General features: G+C 40.3%; 1 protein-coding gene across 3 annotated transcripts in view; it reads right to left on the bottom strand.

Annotated features, from left to right (window-relative positions):
- TRPC4 (transient receptor potential cation channel subfamily C member 4) overlaps nucleotides 1–21,109 on the bottom strand; it is a 256,992-nt gene that overhangs the window by 23,384 nt on the left and 212,499 nt on the right. For all 3 annotated transcript variants that reach the window (XM_089690825.1, XM_089690823.1, XM_089690824.1), the window contains 2 exons: nucleotides 3,120–3,259; nucleotides 1,842–2,170 (listed from right to left, as the gene is read on the bottom strand). In XM_089690825.1, coding sequence (XP_089546951.1) covers nucleotides 1,842–2,170; nucleotides 3,120–3,259 — 469 coding nt within the window. The remainder of the gene's footprint in view (nucleotides 1–1,841; nucleotides 2,171–3,119; nucleotides 3,260–21,109) is intronic.

The following is a 21,109-nucleotide window of genomic DNA, read 5'->3' as shown; positions in this document are numbered from 1 at the left end:
AATATATATACACACAGTACATTATAATTACAGTATACGTATACTTACAGTATATGCAAGTATAATTGTTTTTTTTTCTATAGCCGTGTTCTATACTTATACTTTTATTAGAGTGGATCTTTTAAAAGCTTTTTCTGAAAAATTAACTGGTAGTTCAAATAAAAAAGCACCTCAAACATACAGTACTCCAATGTGTTATTACAAGTACACAGATTCATGTAATCTTACTTATCTATTCACATTGTATGCTTTTTGACAGTGCAAATATCACACTTTAGCAAGAAGATCCTTTATAATGGTATTAAATACTAAACTAAGGGAACTTTCCTGCCTTGCTAAAAATGTTATTGGGTTTCTGGGTCACAGACCTGTCTGCACTTTGCAAAATTCACAATATACTGTATTTTGTGTAAGATTTAAGTATATCTAAAGTCAAAACTTAAACATACATAAATGTTGCTAGTTATATTTGCCTAGAGTTTGCCTTTCCAAACAAACACATCACAGACTGCCTATACAACAATATAAAGAAACAGCTGCATAGCCATAAAGGCAAATGGAGAGGGGTGATATCTTCAACCATAAAAACCTGACAGAAGTACTTACCCTACCCAACTCTATTCAAAATTTTAAAAAAGACTTTAGATGTATGTCACTTTGGGAGTCACTTTGGGTGGGGGGCCCATGGAACACAGCTCACTTTGGAGAGGTGGGGAGACCCCTGTCTCAGCTCCCCATATCCCTCTTATGTGTAAGTCACCCTGTGCCTGTTAGGGGTACAGGGTGATCTGTCCTAATATTGGGGTGGAGGGTTGTTGATTGTTTAATGCCATGTGGTTGCATCCCATTGTTCTATTGTGTGTCTTGCTTGGGAGCAAACTATTATGGGGTATATGTGTTTATGGGTATTGGCTTGGTGGGGGGTGTCTCCAGCAGCCCTCATGATGGGACTGTCTGTTGGTGTGTCTCTTGTTACTAAATGTAGATTGCCCCGCCCTGTGTCATTATGCAGGGAGGGGGTATTGTCCCTTTAAATGTATATCTTGTATCTATGTTAAAATAAACTAGTCTATTTCCTGATTTACTTCAAGACTGGTGTTGTCTAGTCTTGTTTGGTGGGCTGTGGTGTCTGTGGTCGGTGTTCGGACAGGGAAGCGGTATTTTAACGGAAGTACCCAAGCGCAGACTGGGGTTGGTTCTGTTACAATATACTTTAAGGCAAAATGAGCAAAGGTAAATATGACAAGTGGGCTGGGAGTTAGATTTTTCAAACATTCTGAAGTGTTTGCACAAATTGCGCATCACAGGGTCCTATTACTAAAGCAACTCATGTGATATTTCATATAATTGAAATTGTACTTCCATTTCTGCAGTCAATTTGGGATAACGCCTACTTTATATTTGTTACATATTTTCATTCACTTAGCATAACTTAAAAACATATTTAAAAAATGTTGCATACCATTTTAAATGTTCTTTTTTGATACAAACGTATTTTTTGTTAACTTACTTTGCTTATGAGGGGGCTGGTGAACTGGTTTTGCCATAAATAAACTTGCCTGTGCTGTGCTGGCAAATCTCATTATCAGTTGTAAACTAGATTTGAACATTGTCTTAACACAGGGTTAAAGATTTAGAAGATTTGCTTCTTGCACTGTATGTTACTGACAGGCTACTCAGCTTGCCCTAGGACTTTCTATTGCAAAAGACTGATTCTGACATTGTTCAGAAATGCTTTCAGTCAGTCATGACACATCCTCTTGAGAAACATCTAAATGGTAAGAAATATGCGTGAATAGGCTTACCATCTATTGTAAAAAATTAAATCAACATTAACTTACGTTGAGAAGGCATTATTTTGTTTTTCACAACGGATGCCAGTGCAGTTCAAGGTTTTGTTATCAAAGGTGTTGGTTTCGTACTTGAAGTACAATTGATTCAAACCATTGGCAAATGCAAGTAGCACAAGACAGTATATAAAAAGGAACTTTAAAATATCGAGAAGCATCCTTCCTAAAGAAATCTGAAGGGGACCCAGGTGAGAGTTAGCTGTGAACAATGAAATCAGACGCAAAGAGCTAAAGATGTTAGCGATAGCAAATAATGCTTCAGCAACCAGTGTTGGATGCCACATGTCCCAGTCATTTCGAATCCTTAATTCTGCATTGTACTGCCAACAACAGAAAAAAAGAGAAAAAGATTACTTATGTATTTTTACAAATGAATGTGTATTTTACAAATGTTGGCGCTATATAAATCCTGTATAATAATATGTAATTCATAAAATGAACCCATGCTCAAATATGTTTTTCACTCTCCCTACAGGTACTATATAGCCCATCTTCCCCTTACCTACTCCGACACTTACTTTGTGTTTTTGAGTGGATACACTTACAGAGATGTATAATGGAGATAGACTAAATTAAGTGTACCACTAACCCAACCATAAACACATAACCTTTAACAGTTAACCTGGTCCCAATATATTCAATCCAGCCCTAATATTTAGCCTACCCCTTAAAACCAAACCCTGCAAAAAGGTAAACTAACCGCCTGACCACTGGCCTTAATACTGCTTTATACTATTCTACCCTAACCTCTAAATGAGCCACTGGTCCATTATAACATCGTTTGATAAATGTGTCTCAAGTCTTTTCAGGCTTGTGCGTATAAATGTTTCATTAATTAGTGTCTCAGTAATGAAGCGCATCTGCCGTTATGGCAAGACACAAAACAAACTTTCGGTGTGACTTTGGGATGAGTTTGAGAAACACTGCTTTATGCCATATTTATCATAATGTGTTTATGGGTACAGATGTCTTTTGTTTGAAACCAATTCACCTTTAGGATATCATCAGGCACTATGCTAGTTTTGTGTTTTAGAAAAGGAGAGAAGAGCCTCTAAGTGCAATAAGGACTTCACAAGCCCTGCTCAAGCACTACCCGGTCCTAAGTGCCTAATGCTATAAAACATTTGTTTTTATTCATACAATAAAATGCATTTTACAATTTTTATGATTTTTTTAATGTAAGATAATTTGGCTTTTTAAGATTATCAACTCCTTAGATTCGTATTTGTATTGTCAATGTCAATATCCAACAATTTATTTTTACTGTACCCGTAAATATGCAACAATTTTCAGTGAAATAGTTGCTAGGTATAATGAATTCATCACAAAATCCATTAAGTTCCACCAGTCATGGATGTAATCTTGAAGTCCTCCATCCCACATCTGCTTGATTTCAGCCCATATGATCCCTATTTAGGGAGGAAAACAGAAGTTTAGAAAACATATATTTAGAAATCTCAATTAGCACAATAGAAAGTCAGTCAAGAGTCTGGATTATCAAGCTGCAGCAATACCACTTACCTTAAAGTGCTCTTAAACCATGCTAAAGTGATCAAAACCAGTGTTATACCAGGGTATTTTAGCATGCCTTAAGCTCCATTTCGCACTTCTTAGGTGATAGTGCAACTTGACAAATCAGGGCTAAATGGATATTTCCAGAGAAAAGGAAATCCCGTTCTTATTCAGGCCCCATTTATCTGCCATTACATGGTCATGCTTGCACAACTATTTGCTATAAAAGCTTGCAATGCAGTACAGCAATGAAACACAATGGTTCTCTAGGAAAATAACAGTTTTTTCACACTACTATATTCTCTAATGCACTAAGCAGGACTGGATTTATCATCAGGACAACCATCTTGTTGCTGAGGCTCAAGGTAAAAAGGTGAAGGAGACGGTTTGTCCATAATGCACCAGTACACCTAGAACTCTCTGCTAGCAGTTCAGTTATAGGTTTATGGACTCAGAATTCTACTGGCAGTAATGGACAGACTGTTCAGGGAAGCAACAGTGCAGACCCAGCTGGATTACGCTTGGAAGTGGTGCAGAAATGTGGTTCCTTTTACTATACATGGGAACGTATTATGGATATCCAGGCCTGTGACATGGGGGGGGGGGGGGTGCACGAGGGCAGCCACCTTGGTTTCAGTACCATCATGTGAGGAGGGGGCGAGGGCACCACAAGCATACTACAGATTAGTGAACATGTTACAGATTGTTGGTGGGCAACCAGTAGGCCACAACTTCCCTTCTCCTGGGCCACCACTTTCTTTCTGCTCTGACAGTTACGTCTGTCACTCCACCCTCCAACATGCCTGCTTTCTGCCCCCACCAGTCATGTTCAACTGCATGCCCACCCCCTGTTGCTAAACACCAAGTGAATAGCCATGCATGCCCAGTGCACCCTCGATCCTAAATATGAACACTCAAAGTATTGGGGGGTGGGGGGATGGGGAACCGCATGCCAGAGCACGCAGGGTGGTACACCTATCTGCATCAAGCATTAGCAGTGGGGGAGCAGTTTATCATCTTCAGCCTGTATGTTGGACAACGCTGTCTTCATACTGCTGACAATAATATATTATGTGAGTGGCTGTGAGCCACTCTTTGCAGTCCTGTCTTCTTAAGTCATGACTTATATAGGCTATGCAGAAATTCAGCCTTGGCACCAAGTTCATTATCAATGAATGAATTAAGAAATAACTTATAAATAGAAGTTGCTGGCCACTCTCCTCTGAAGGAAGGTAGTAATAACTCCTCCACTAAATGAAAGATTTCCGGCTACAGAAGCTAGAGGTTTGGTCAGGTTGGTGAAGTGGCCAAATCTGGCTATTTGGTTCAACTGATCAGGCTCATCCCTTATTCATATTAACACCTCAGAACTGTTCTCTGTGGCATCCAGGGCCAATCACTGCTGAAGAAGATCACAGGAAGAAAAGAACCCTGTGGATCATGTGACTGTCCTAAAGATTATGCAAAAATTAAAGTATAAAATAAAGCAAAATATTTATCAGAGGGGGCCTCCAGGGGGGGAGCGAGGGGACTGATGTCTGACGTCAAAGCTAGGCTGTGGCCCATTGTTTCCATACTCATCTCTTTTGTGCTGGCGGTCTCCACTCCAAAGAAGGAGAGGCCTGAGCTAAAAGATTTGACACCTAGAGAGTAATTTAAACTTTATTTCCTGATTACTAATAGAACCAGACAAACTATGTTCAGGGAAAATCTTCCCCTCTGCAAATCTTATTGCACTAGATATTTAAATTGGTTTAAAAAATATTAAATCTAATTTTGCACTGATATTTTTAGAATTGTGGGAAAGAGAACAAAGTAAGAAGATTTGTACTCTATGTCATGTTATAGCCATCCCACAGATCATTTTTTCCTAATTCCATGGTCAAAATAAAAGATAAAAGCCAACAGAAAAGAGAAACACAAGATATTTAAAGAAAAGTAAAATAACTATCATATGTTGATAAAACTGGTTTAAATAAAAAGGGCTTTAAAAATTATTTCAAATGAAATATGTCCCAAGCTCACAGTGGTGGAATACTGTACAATGTCAAAGTCTATTTTATTTTTTAAATTAATTTGTTGCTCTAAAAAAATCAGCTGGTATCTGTTCATTTAGTTTAAATCTCGATTGCTAGAACAGAAAGCTGCATAGTTTCAAGTACAAATATTGATGCTGTTTTATGTTTAGGGACTGCAAGTCATTATATATATAAAAAAAAACAACTTGTATCCCTGTAGAATTTTACATTGAAACAATTACTTTGATATTGGCTGACCTTTATGTTCTAAGGCTTACCACTTTATTCTGTTTCCTTATTAAAATACTTGGATTTCCCATGAGTGTATAGCATCTTTGTTTGCCGTATATGCAAATTAATTGGAAATTTGCAGAACGTTTGCATTCCTGAATGAGATGGGTTTTCCTGAAAGTAATCAAGAATTGGGTATTTTTCTCATAATTTGATTTAGACTTCATGTGCACAGGTGTATTTAAATACTCTTTTCTATAATGCATCCTTCTGTCAGGAGCTTGACAAAAATTCAGCATAAAAAAAAATGCTTGTTTTGATGTGTAATTTTTTTTTTAAGAAAAATATGGCACTTACAAGCACATGCACGAAAGCCAGAATATTCATATCTTGTAGGCCACTAGAATTTGCATGCATTTTCACGTGTTTACACATGTTTGTATGTGTTTACCTGTGCATGTGCCTACATTTGGATAGCAAGCTTCTCAATGAATGCAGGTTTGGGACATTTTTTATGCCTTTGAATGCTACTCTAAAATACATATCTAAAAATCACAATGTGCATGTACACATTAATGAAAATAGAGCCCCTGTCTTCAGGGGCTTAAAAAAAAACCTCTAAAAGCTGCCTTTTTGACCATTTGCATGAGGCATTGGAGCACTAGCAAGTTTGTGCATCCTAATTTCATAGATCAAGTTCAATTAAATAAGAAAAGAGAATTTTACAATCAAAACATAAATTTACTTTATGCACAATGTAAGCTTTTATTTATGGCTGCCAAACCTTCTGATTAGTACAAAGAGAGTCCTTGTGCCTGCAGTATGCAAACGTTGACTTGTAAGAGCACTGCACTGCATTGTGGGAATGGATGAGAATATTCCACGGCACTCAAGTTTTTGATAATCAAGAACAGCAAACTGCAGGTACCCCACTATAAGAACACCCAGAGCACCTCGCTGCAAATGTTTTATAAGTCAGTAATACAGATTAAGTACTGTTAGTTTGAATAGAATATCATATGTAACTATTTCAAAAATACTAAAGATAATTTAACAAAGAGATGTATTTAAGCACTTGAATACCGCCCTATAGCACTTTTGCACTTCTGCCATAGGGGGCGCTCTCTCTTCTGCTTTGAACACTCACAGTGGAAGCCAATCTGTGAGTCCTGGTGGACAGATGTTCGCCAGCACCCACTGATCGTCATGCAGGACAAAGAAGAAGGACAAAGAAGAGAGCTCTGCCTAACTAAACAAGGCAGAGCTCTATTCTAACAGGGAGGGAAGTGTAAGACCATGTGTCCCTGCAAAGCTGGGAACAGGATCTTTCACTTCCCCAAGTAACAACTCCACCTAGTGTACACCAAGCATACAGCTAGGCACACAGTTAACCCTTTGATCACCCCAGATGTTCCCAAATAGTGTCATTAGTACAGTGATCAGTGCATATATTTAGCACTGATCACTGTATTAGTGTAATTGGCTCCCACAAAGCGTCAGTGTCAATTAGTGTAAAAATGTCTGCCGCAATATGGCAGTCCCACTATAAGTCACTGATCACTGCCATTACTAGTATAAAAAATAAACAAAAAAAAATCCACTATATGTTCCATAGTTTGTAGACACTATAACATTTGCACAAACTAATCAATATACACTTTTTTTTTACTACAAATATGTAGCAGAATACATTTTGGCCTAAATTTATGAAGACATTTTATTTTTACATTTCTTTATTGGGTATGTTTTTTTAGTAGAAATTAAAAAATATTTTTTTTTCAAAATTGTCAGTTATTTCTTGTTTATAACGCAAAAAGTAAAAACTAGAGGTAATCAAATACCACCAAAAGAAAGCTCTATTTTTGGGGAAAAAAAATTACAAAAAATGTATGTACAGAGTTGCATGACTGCCCAATTGTCAGTTACAGTACCGCAGCACCGTACCATGAAAAATAGCCTGGTCAGGAAGGGGGGAAAATCTGCTAGAGGGTAAGTGGTTAAAACACGTCCACAATTCAAAAACATGACAGGTTAACTGGTATGTAACTAAATAGTGCCTTTTTACTCTACCATAGCTGATGCAAAGCACTATAAAGCAGATGTTACATACACTATATTGCCAAAAGTATTGCCTGCCTTTACAAGCACATGAACGTTAATGGCATCCCAGTCTTAGTCCGTAGGGATTAATATTGAGTTGACCCACCCTTTGCAGCTATAACAGCTTCAACTCTTCTGGGAAGGCCAGGATCGGACTGACAATTCATGGGGCCCCCGGGCAATAAGGGATCATGGGGCCCCTGCGTCCTTGCCCAAACTTACAAAAGCCTATGGAAAAGGTACCAGGGGCATCTCATGGGGCCCCCTACTGACCCCGGGACCTCGGGCAGCGCCCGAGTTTCCAAATGGTCAGTCGATCCCTGGGGAAGGCTATCCACAAGGTTTAGGAGTGCATCTATGGGAATGTTTGACCAATCTTCCAGAAGCGCAATTGTGAGGTCAGGCACTGACATCAGACAAAAGGCCTGGCTTGTAGTCTCCGCTCCAATTCATCCCAAAGGTGTCTATCAGGTTGAGATCAGGACTCTGCGCAGGCCAATCAAGTTCCTCCACCCCAAACTCACTTATCCATATCTTTATGGACTTTGCTTTGTGCACTGGTGTGCAGTCATGTTGGAACAGGAAGGGGCCATCCCCAAACTGTTCCCACAAAGTTGGGAGCATGAAATTGTCCAAAATGTCTTGGTATGCTGATGCCTTAAGAGTTCCCTCCATTGGAACTAAGGGGCTAAGTCCAACTCCTGAAAAACAACCCCACACCATACCCCCTCCCTCCACCAAACTTTACATTTGCCACAAAGCAGTCAGGCAAGTACCATTGACGGTGGAATATTTAGTAGCAAGAACATTTCAGGGATGGACTTATTGCACAGATGACAACCTATCATGGTACCACGCTTGAATTCACTGAGCGCCTGAAAGCGACCCATTCTTTCACAAAAGTTTGTAGAAGCAGTCTGCATGCCTAGGTGCTTGATTTCATACACTTGTGACCCTGGAGGTGATTGGAACACATGAATCCAATGATTTGGAGGGGTGTTCCAATACTTTTGGCAATATAGTGTATTTATTAAAAGTGTATGTCTGGGCACAAATACAAAAAAAAACAGTACATCTCTCTAGTACATGCACATTTCCAAATGTTTTCTCCATTTTAAATTACTGCAAGCACAGAAAAATTAGCTGCCAAAAATTCAGTGTAACCCAATCAATTTGGAATGACAACACAGTTTCTTTGCTGCACTGAAATTCCAACCAGTATTTTTAACCCTGTGTGCAAGTGTAATTGCTTATAAACAGGGGAGGACTGACCATTTGGAAACTCGGGCACTGCCCGAGGGCCCGGGGTCAGTAGGGGGCCCCATGAGATGCCCCTGGTACCTTTTTTTATAGTTGTTTTTGAGTTTGGGCAAGGACACAGGGGCCCCATGATCCCCTATTGCCTGGGGGCCCCATGAGTTGTCAGTCTGCCCCTGCTTATAAAGTACATACATTTACTCATGTACTGTGTTTAGAAGCATACACATGTAAATTAACTCACATGTGACAAACATACATTCTAGTCACTAGAATGAATTCATTCACATACGCGGGTACATGCACTTGCATGACTTTAGGCGAGAATGTATATAAATTACTTCAAAATATGCACTCCAGAGTACAACTTTGGCATTTTTTTTACAGATTGGAATGCAGTGGTAGAATATGCTTCTAAACACTTGTATGCATAGACACAAGTGATGGTCCACAGGTCAGGTGCTATGCTTTGGCCAATCACAGGGCATAATAATGTCACAAGGGGCGAGGAGTGATCCCGCGCCCTTGTGACGTTCTCACCCGATTTAAGAACTGTCATCCTGGTGCAGCTGTCAGACAGCGGGAGCCAGTGTCAAGGGTGGAACGGGGTTTTTTTTTCTTTTTCTTTTTACTGGTCAGTGATGGCGGCAGGCATCATGAATGATTTTGGACTTTTTTTATTTTTATTTTTAATAAAGGACTTGTCAAAAGACTGTCTCCTGTCGTTTGTTACACTACATTTTTTTTTGGTGAATGGGTGGCGGTACCATGTACCCCATACTCATTAACGTGGGAGGGGACCTTCTTAAAGGGGGCTTCCAGATTCCAATAAGCCTCCTGACCGCAGACCCTCACAACCACTGGCCATGGTTGTGGGGAAGAGGCCCTTATCTTCATGGGGACACTGCCCCCTCATTAGACCCCCCTCCCCTTTCCTGGCCTGCCAGGCCTGTGCATGGATCAAGGGTCTGGTAGGAATTTACCCCATGCTTTTCTTCCCCCCATTTTTTGGGGGTGGGGTTCCCCTTAAGGGCCTGGTATGGCTTTTAGAGGGAACCCAGAACACTTTTTACTGTGGGGTCCCTCCTAACCTTCCTAACGGACCTAAAGAGGCTGGTATAGATAAGGGGGGGACCCCACGCTGTTTTTTTTCTTTCATATAAATATGTAATTTGTTTTAAAATGTCAGTCCTGCTGCAGCAGGTTCTATACATTGTACAGATGTGCAACTTTGCAGGTAGTTTAATCACTTGACAACCGGGCTATAGCCGAACAGTTGTCCAGTTCTGGGAGGACATCATATGACGCCCTCCCATGCGCCCCTAGCGGCGCGCACCAGGCGATCTCTATGATTGCTGTGTCCTACGGACACAGCTGATCACGTGCTGTGGTAAAAGGCCAAATCACAGCGGCCTTTTACCACATGATCAGCTGTGTCCAATGACACATCAGATCACCGGGTAAATGCAGTTGCCGGTTGTCGGCTGCACTTTCTTCACGCTGTTACACCATGAGGAAAGTACTGCCTATATCTGGCAATTGTCAGAAAACAGATGACCAGTGCCCTGATGATCAGTGCCCAGCAGTTCCACCAACCAGTGATACCCACCTGTGCCCAGCAGTGCCATCCACAAGTGCCAAGCAGTACCACCTACCTGTGCCCATCAGTGCCTAGCAGTGCCACCCACCTGTGCCCAGCAGTGCCACCCACCAGTGCTCAGCAGTGCCCCCATCAGTGCCACCTTCAGTTCTGCCCAGCAGTGCCACCCTTCAGTGCCCAGCAGTGCCACCAGTCAGTGTTCAGCAGTGCTGCCAGTCAGTACCACCCATCAGTGCAAATCAGTGCCGCCTATCAGTGCCCATCATTGCTTCATATCAGTGCAGCATCATCAGTGTTGCCTAACAGTTCCCATCAATGCTGCCTATCAGTGCCACCTCATCAGTGCCCATCAGTGCCGCCTATCAGTGCCCATCGGTACTGCCTATCAGTGCCCATCAGTGCTGCCTATCAGTGCCCATCAGTGCTGCCTATCAGTGCAGCCTCATCAATGCATATCAGTGAAGGAGAAAAATTACCTAATTGCAAAATTTTATAATAGAAACAAAGAAAAACTTTTTTTAACCCAATTTTTTGCTCTTTTTTGGTTTATAGCGAAACAATTATAAAAATTTCATATGGGTACAGTGTTGCATGACTGCGCAATTGTCATTCAAAGTGCGACAGTGCTGAAAGCTGAAAATTGGCCAGGGCAGGAAGGGGGTATAAGTGCCCAGTAGGTAAGTGGTCAAGGGGACCCCCTCCAGGCATCATAATTAAAGGCTTTTTTCATTTTTTTTGTTTTTACTTTAAGCAATGAAAAATAACTGCCCCTTTAAAAACGGTACGTTTTAAAATGTTTTTTTTTTCATTGATTCATGTCTCTCAGGGCAGTACCCGAGTCCCCATACCACTTTTATGGCCAATACATGCATATAAGAATTCAAAATTGACACTTTTGAATTTACAAGTTCGAGTTTCATAGACTTGCATTATGTTTAATGTTCACTGTAGAACTTTCTTTAGGTTTGAATGTTCTACCACAAACCAAACAAGGGGGTGTTCAGACCATCACTAATGGACACATTGGTTATAAAGCTACATTTGGATCTGAAAAAAAGTGTACAGACACAGGGGCGGACTGACAACTCATGGGGCCACCGGGCAATAGGGGATCATGGGGCCCCTGTGTCCTCACCCACATTCAAACCACACCCAAAAAAGCCTATGAAAGGTACCAGGGGCATCTCATGGGGCCCCCTACTGACCCTGGGCCCTCGGACACTGCCTGAGTGGCTAAATGATCAGTCTGCCGCTGTACAGACATCTGTGCATGGGCCCTAAAAGACCTTTATTGCTACAGTAAGAGTAGAAGTACATTCTTCAGAGGTAAATTTGGGAAATGCATCCACATAAGCACTTTCTAAGTATAAGGTAGGGAATTACTACAGTATATGAATACAATAGTTACATTATGTTTGTTTTGAGGACTGTACTACTGCTACTGATTTCTAATTAGCAAATCCCATTCATTTAATTCTTTTTAAATTATGCATTGTAATTACTGTTGTAATATTTACCACCTTTCCCTAACACAACATGCACCTTCTTATACAGTGACACATTAAATACTGCTTACTCTTTACAGCTTACACTTTACAAGTCAATGTCTAATGTCTGGTTCATTACAGATTATTTAGGTTTACAAAAATGATATATTAGCATATTAAATTGTTTCAAAAACAGGAAAATGCATCTTCCAATTTATCTGTGTGCTGCCTGGGAAATGATAAAGACAGTAAACATTTTTATTAGAGAAATTTCAAATGCACCTAATGAAATATTCATACCTTGTGTTTTTTCTTTTTGGCATTGCTTAACTTTTTATATGAAGTGCTACAAATTATATTAACAACTGGATTTCTCTAGTTAATAAACTCTCTTTTTAAAGCATAAGCAAATGTAATGAAAAAATAACACATTCAAACAACTGACAAGGCAATATCCACTATTAAATTAAAGTGATTGTAAAGGAAATAAAAAATAATAACAAACATCTTTATACTAACCTCTTCTGTGCAATGGAATTGCACAGTAGTTGCCTAAAACCTCCTCTTCTTGAGTCCCCGACTGGCGCTCCTTGCTCCTCGTCTCTGTTCAGTGCCCCCATGGAAAGCCACTTCACATTGGGGCACTTGTGCATGCAAGCTCCCAAGTCCAGCTGCTGCATCCATTGACACAGATTGCACCTCCCAATTCCCCATCACTGGCTTTGATTAACAGCAGCAGGTCCCACAGCAAAGCCAATGACACAAGGAAATGAGGGGAGAGAAAAGCTGGAGATGTGCACAGCGCTGGATCGAAAAGGAGCTCGGGCAAGTACAGTATAAGGGGGGGGGGGGGGGGCAAAACCGATGCCTAAACATGTTTTACCTTAATGCAACGAATGTCTTAGGATATAAAATGTTTAGGCTTTCGGACCACTTTCATTTTGGCTTTTTGAGGTTTTTTTTTATAAAAACATGGGAATGAACAATTGTGTGCAGTAACAAACTGAACTGAGACAAATCAAAAGTCAGATTGCTAGTGGTTCCCTGAGCAGTGGTAAATTGAACTCCAATCTGATGGTGCCTGCATAGATATAAGGCCAACAACACTTGTCAGAACCAGCATGCTGGCAGTGTTTTTTTATCCAACAACAAGGAGGAACTCCACCACTGACCACCAGTGTGAAGGAGCCATTCTCCATTGGCCAGCAATGTAAGGGTGCCCTTCTCAACTGGCCACCAATGTAAGGTGCCCTTCTCCACTGACCACCATGAAAGCAGGCACTTTTCCACTGATCAGAGATGTAAGGGGGCACTTCTCTACTGACCAGAGATGTGAGGGGGCACTTCTGCACTGTCTACCAATGTGAGGGGGCATTTTTCCACTGGCCACTAAAATAAGAGGGCCTTTTTGAACTAGCCACCAGATTAGCCATCAATGTAGGTGTACCCTTCTGAAGTGGCCACCAATATATGGTGCCCTTCTCCACAGTAGGCACTTTTCCACCAACCACAGATGAAAGGGAATACTTTTCCACTGACCACAAATGTGAGGGGGCAGTTCTGCACTGTCCACCAATTTTAGGGGGCATTTTTTTCCACTGGCCACTAGTGTAAGAGGGTCCTTCTCAACTAGCCACCAGCACCAGCACTTTTCTATTGACTGCAAATGTGAGGGAAAGTACTTCTATGAATAAGCCTTAGGAGGGGAGAAACATGTCAGAGCAAGAACCTTTGCACAGAAAGGAACCTTTAAATCAGCTATGCACTGATTAGGATAAACAGGGCACTAATTGTCCATGGTTTCAGGAAGTTTGAATATGTAGGACCACCCTACAGCAGATTCAGTGAAAGTGTTGGGTTTACAGTGCTTCCAACGGGTACATATTGATACGGTTTTACTAATGGGAAATGAACAATAACAGGCACAATGAGAAATGAACAATAGCAGGCATAAATTGCTAAGCTGGGTTTGCAATGTGAGATGATGTATCAGTGCAGAGGTACACAAGCATAGTGGAACAGTAGTAACTGCCTTTGTTTCACAAAACTAGATTACCCACAGACAGAGTTGTTCACTGCCATATTTGATAAAAAAAAAACATATTGAAAGTAATAAAATGTGAAGCACCAACTGCCATTAGTCCTGATGAAGTTCACAAGACATGTAAACAAATCGTGTTGACATGCTCTCCTAATGGCCAAGACCTTCCTTGGATATTTGTTTTTTGCCATGAATTAGGCAATTCCTGTAGACTTGTGCATGTGTTGCTGTTAGTAGGAAAAGGCCATTTTGCCAACACTGCAATGATATCCAAGCAAAGTGCATGGGTTCCATGTTAAAGGTTAATTTTAAGAATCCCTTCACAGTCTCTATTGCATCTATAAGGATGTGAGCGGGGTCTGGACCATTAGGTGGGGTATTTATTATGACAATATTGTTATTTTTTGAGTGGTAGAGGAAACATTTTCTATATTTGTGCATGATTGTCATTTTGTATAACAAAGCTGTATTGTTTTAAACTGCATTTGACCTGCAAAGTAACTTTCTTTTCAGGATTTGCCAGATTTCTTTTTAGCTGGTGTTGGTGGCAACAACTTTTTTAACATCTACATCCACATAAGTTCTGAAGCCAAAAAGTTGATAACCTACTTCCACCACTGCCTAAAAAATGTTTGTAGGCAGGTGGTAGAGCAGGTCCCCTTTAAGATGCCTCCTTCCCCTGGGAGAAGGTTGGGAGTTTATGCATAACCAGGGAGGGAGGGGAGTCAGACTGGAGAGAAAGGTGAAGAAGTGCCATCCAGCTGCTGTGTTCCTGCTCTTCCCCCTCTGGGGCAAGATTGGGTGCCCTGGGGTTCCCCATCTTAATCCCAAGAGAGAAGGAAAGTTACAGTGGGTCAGTACAGGCCAAGAAGAAGACTTTGGGAGTTGGTCTACCCTTTGGTCTCTCCCCATCCTATCCCAGAAAGAGAAGTGTAGCAGGCCTACAAGGAGTGAATGCCCATCTGCAGAAGACCCCAGCAGCCTCCAGCAGGGCCTAACACCAAATGTTTCTTGCAGCTGATGGAACTGTGTTGGGGCCTGTGACCCAGGAAGAGCCCTGTTGTTAATTGAGGTTTTCCAGTGAAAGAACATTAACCACATCCAGCCTCATGGTGTCTTTACTCAGTCACAATGCTGCTTTAAAGAGAGTAAGAGAATTATACTGAAGTCCCCTGGCTGTCAGGACTGAAAAAGGTGAGGTTAGCATCTCAAACCCCCAGGGGTGAGGGGCGAAGGCATGCAGCCAGGAGGGAGGAGAGGGGGACTGTCTCTGCCCGCCATGCATACATTGCAGAGAATCGTTGGGCAAAATACCGTATTGCCCGGAATGTCAGTTCACTTTGGGGGTCGGTTCAGCTGCTCGCTATGGTCACGAGGCAGTCAGTCACCCTCCAACATATTAATGTTTTTAAAAATAGCTGCATTATAAATATTTAAATCATGCTAAATAAGTGAACAAGTGAAGGTAACAAGAGAAAAGCTATTTCTAAGATTTCAGATTAGTCTTCCGAAGACCTGACTATTTTTTCCTTGCAGCATCATCACTTACCGTTTGTCACACATTTCTCTAAAAATATTTAGTATCAAGCATATATGATAAAAAGTATGTGAAGGTTAAAGTGACACTGCTGAAGTCAGCAGTATTTTTTTATAGTACACTAATCCAAATCTTCAAATTGTCAGATTCAGCCTTAAATCTTCCCTTACTAGAACTTATAAGAAGCACAGCGTGTACCAGCGAGAAAGCCATCTGTGGAGACCTCCCACTGAGAGGCCAAAAGGAAACTTGAAAGTTTCTATCATAAAGTTTCTACAAATCATTGCTTAACAGTAAGATTAAAAAAACAAGTGGGCCAGACTACTTAAATACTTCAGTTATACCACTGACACGAAAATAATATTTGGAGAATAGCATTAAACTAAAAACTGATGTGGATATTTGTTTTTTGTACATTATTTTCTGCATAGTTCGATCAAGAAATATCTCAGAGCAGAACCACTGTTACTTTGAAGTTAACAAAAAAATTATTTAAAGCCATATTCCAGACAGCAGCAAAAATTTCCCTTGCAACAGGGCTTCCCCACACTGTAAGGGTTAACTGTTCATTAACTTTTTGGGGTAGAGGAATAAGCTGTAAAACGTAACATATTTCTCACTTCCACCATGCTGTAAAACTAGTCCCTTAAAGCCACTCTTTAGTGCTCCGCCTGGCTTTCAAACTCTGACATCATCACATACATTGCAGGACCAACAACTGCAAGGGTATTTTTCATAAATCCCGGGGTTTAACTTTAAACACCTTGTTTTTGAATTCCCTTAATATTCAATGATATTTTAACTTTCAGAGTTAACTAGTGCAGGGGTCTCCAAACTACTGCCCATGGGCCAAATCTGTCCCACTGCAAGATTTTATCTGGCCCTCAGCTAGGGTCAGTGGCCGCTCACACAGATCTTCAGGTCAAGCTATAAGTATCCCAGCACTTTCAAAGAATCATACACCCTCCCAAAAAAGTTTGGGAGGGTGTATGACTTTTTGGATGCGCTGGATTATTTATAGGTATCCGCCTGGGGGGACAAGAACTACGGATACCAGTTGGGGGTTGGGAATAAAGTGGATGTTTTTTAAATATAGCATAGTATAAAGTGGATGGATATAACATAGTACATTTTACAGTAGAACAAGGATGAGTATTACCATACTTCACACCACTGTGAATTGTTATGTCAAATGTAGATTTCGTTTTAGTCATAATCTTTTGACTAAAATGCCATTTTAGTTTTAGTGGTATTTTAGTCATCCTAGTTGCTTTAGTTTTAGTGGTATTTTAGTCATCCTAGTTGCTTTAGTTTTAGTGGTATTTTAGTCATCCTAATTGTTTTAGTCAACTTTTAGTTGACAAAAATCAAATGGGTTTAGTTACAGTAAATTGTAATGCATTAATTAAGCATTTAGAATTGCCAAACTCATTATATACTCCTGGAGTAAAAATCTAATAACATGCTCTTATTTATGGTATTATGGTTTGAACAATTAAGGTTTGAAAAATATTGCTTTTTGACAAACAAAAGTGCAACAAAAGTGCAATTAAAAAAAACTATAAACCCTATTGGGTGTAAACCTTATTGGCTGTAATGCCATTGCACATATTACCTGAATATATTACCAACATTAAATAATAAAAAAAAGCCTTTTCTTTATTTTTTTTATCTTTCAGCAGCTTAGTAGGTGCACCCTACTTATTTTCATGTGGTAGTGCAGTGTTAAGTTTTACATCAAATTTCCATGTATTTTTAGTCATAGTCTTTTGACTAAAATGCCATTTTAGCTTTATTCGCATTTTAGTCATCTGAATTGTTTTAGTCGTATTTTAGTCTAAAATAGTGTTAATTTAGTCGATGAATATATTTTCGTCAACTAAACTAACACTGCTTCACACTTTACAATGTGAAGAGCATATAACATGTAGAGCATGGTACAGAGTGGAATGTTATGCAACTTATAAAATAGAATGCAGTATACTGAATAAAGCAAGGCAAAACACAAAAAATAAAGCATAGTGTTTAGTGTGCGACAGTGTGGAGTATATAGCTTACAGCACAGTGTATGGAGTGGAACAGTGTAGAGCATCTAACATACAACAAAGTGTACAGAGTGGAATAGTAAAGAGCATAAAATACATTATAACACAAAGCACAGTGTACAAAGTAGAGCAGCATGGAACACATAAAATATAGAGTGAGGCAGTGTTGAATTTATAGCTTACAGTAGAGTGTACAGAGTGGATCAGCATAGAGCATATAACATATAGCACAGTGCACAGAGTGGAGTGATGTAGAACATACACCTCACACCACAGTGTACAGACTGGAAGGGTTTAGAGCAAATAACATACATCACATGTGTGGAGAATGGAGTGGTGTAATAATATAACATATAACACAGTGTATAAAGTGAAGCATTGTGGAGCATATCATACAGTTGCAAGAAAAAGTATGTGAACCCCTTGGGATTACATGGAGTTTTGCATGAATTGGGCATAAAATGTGCTCTGAACGTCATCTAAGTCACAACAATAGAAGAACACAGTCTGCTGAACATAATACTACACAAACATTAGATGTTGCCATGGTTTAATTGCACATAACATGTAAACATTCACAGTGCAGGGAGGAAAAAGTATGTGAACCTTTGGACTTAATAACTGGTTGACCCTCCTTTGGCAGCAATAACCTCAAACAAACGTTTCCTGTAGTTGCAGATCAGACCTGCACAACGATGTGGAGTCATTTTGGACCACTCCTCTTCACAAAACTGTTTCAGTGTAGCAATATTCTTGGGATGTCTGGTGTGAATCGCTCTCTTAAGGTCATGCCACAGCATTTCAATCGGGTTGAGGTCAGGACTCTGACTGGGCCACTGCAGAAGGCGTATTCTGTGCTGTTGCAGCCATTGTTTTGTTGAATGACTTGTATGCTTTGGGTCATTGTCCTGTTGCATCACCCATCCTCTGCGGAGCTTCAGTTGGCGGACAGATGGTCGTACGTTTTCCTGCAAAATGTCTTGATAAACTCTGGAATTCATTTTCCCATCAATGACAACAATCCATCCAGGCCCTGAGGCAGCAAAGCAGCCCCAAACCATGATGCTCCCTCCGCCATGTTTCACAGTGGGGATGAGGTTTTGATGTTGGTGTGCTGTGCCTTTTTTTCTCCACACATAGTGTTGTGTGTTCTTCCCAAACAACTCAATCTTGGTTTCATCTGTCCTCAGTATATTTGCCAGTAGTGCTGTGGAACATCCAGGTGCTCTTTTGCAAACTTCAAACGTGCTGCAATATTCTTTTTGGACAACAATGGCTTCCTCCGTGGTGTCCTCCCATGTACTCCATTCTTGTTTCATGTTTTCCTTATTGTAGATGTGTCAACAAAAATGTTAGCATGTGCCAGAGATTTCTGTAGGTCTTTAGCTGACACTCTGGGATTCTTCTTTACCTCATGCAGCATTCTGCGCTGTGCTCTTGCAGTCATTTTTACAGGACGACCACGCCTAGGGAGAGTAGCAACAGTGCTAAACTTTCTCCATTTGTAGACAGTCTGTCTTACCGTGGACACATGAACATCAAGGCTTTTGGAGATACTTTTGTAACCCTTTCCAGCTTCATGCAAGTCAACAATTCTTGATGGTAGGTCTTCTGAGAGCTCTTTTCTGTGAGGCATGGTTCACATCAGACAGTGCTTCTTGAAACCAGTAAACCCAAAACAGGTGTGTGTTTTTTAAGGGCAGGACAGCTGTCAGCAACACATCCAATATCATCACACTGATTGGAGTCAAGGTTGGCTCACTCCTGGCTCCAATTAGCTCTGGGAGAAGTCATTAAGATAGGGACTCACATACTTTTTCCTCCCTGCACTGTGAATGTTTACATGTTATGTGCAATTAAACCATGGCAACATCTAATGTTTGTGTAGTATTATGTTCAGCAGACTGTGTTCTTCTATTGTTGTGACTTAGATGACGTTCAGAGCACATTTTATGCCCAATTCATGCAAAACTCCATGTAATCCCAAGGGGTTCACATACTTTTTCTTGCAACTGTATACAGCACAGTGTGCAGAGCAGAGCAGTGCGGATAATATAGCATAGAGCACAGTGTTCACAGTGGGACAGTAAGGAGAATGTAGAGAGTAAAGTGGTGTAAAGCCTATAACATAAAACACAGTGTACAGAGTAAAGTGTTAGGGAGCATAAAATAAATACAACGCTGTATGGAAATCGATGATTTTTACAACATACAAAAACTACATTATAGATATACAGTAAGCCCATTCAGACAGGAAGAGGATCACCCACAAACATACTTTCAAGGAACACTCTGTTTAGAGGAATAATCTACTAGTAAAAGTATTGCAGAGTGCATCACCAAAGACCCGGCCCTTTCTGGCACTTTTTGTTTGCATATATCAATGAAAATGTCTTTGAACCCCCAAACATTATATATATTTTTAAAGCAGAGGGCAATAAATTGGTGGGTTTTTGCTAATTTTTATGTCACATGGTATTAGCGCAAGAGTTTTTCAAATGCAATTTTTTGGGGAAAAAAATACACTTTTTAAAAATTTGAATGCAAAAAAAACACAATACATAACCCAATTTTTTTTTGTAAAATATAAAAGATAATGTTACACTGAGTAATATATCAAACACGTCACTCTCGTGCAACAGCAACAAACAATGTACATTTTACTATTCATAGGCGACGCTTTAAAAGCCCTTACAAGTTATCATTTTAGACTTACAGAGGAGTTCTGGTGGTGATACCTCATATGTGTGGGGCAGTCGATGTTTGCATTCGTGCATTCACCTTTGCAAGGGAGAGACACTTTAATTTTTTTTTTTTGTATTTATTTAGTTAATTTATTTTTATACTGTTGCTTTAGTTATTTTTTAAATCCCTTTTATTGTTGTCACATAGAATGTAAACATCCCTTTTGACAGCAACATGCATGTGACAGGCACTCTTTATGGAGAGGACTCCATGTCCCTCCTATGCCCTTAAAAGCATTTAATCACTCCAAGATCGGTGTGATCAAATGCTTTTTATTTTTTAAAATGGCATCAATTCCCTCCGTGTTAACTGGAAGTGACGTAAGGTCATTGCTTTCAGGTTACTATATCATAGAGTGAACAAAGCCAATCCGGTCTTTGTTGGGCTCTATGATCAGTGGAAGCACTGGCTGGTCAATCGGGAGATGCCAGTAAAGCTGCGGAAGGAGGCAGGAGCAAGGCAATGCCCCCTCCCACTGCTTGTAATAGCAATCGAGCAGCTAGTTAGCTACTCTGATTGCAATTACAAGAGAGCCAACCGTTGGCTCTAAAAAATGGTGCTGGCAGCTGCAGGCATCATCCCAGTATATGAATTAATATTAGCAGCTGACAAGAGCCTGCCATAAAAGACGGTACATTGCAAATCCCATGCAGAGTAAATATGCACTATTATAGTGGATGCAAATA

Source organism: Staurois parvus, unplaced genomic scaffold (assembly GCF_062004578.1).
Source record: "Staurois parvus isolate SC_StPar_1 unplaced genomic scaffold, SC_StPar_1.0 ptg000544l, whole genome shotgun sequence".
NCBI lineage: Eukaryota > Metazoa > Chordata > Amphibia > Anura > Ranidae > Staurois > Staurois parvus.
The sequence above is the reverse complement of the archived record's forward strand: the minus strand, read 5'-3'. Positions and strand labels throughout refer to the sequence as shown.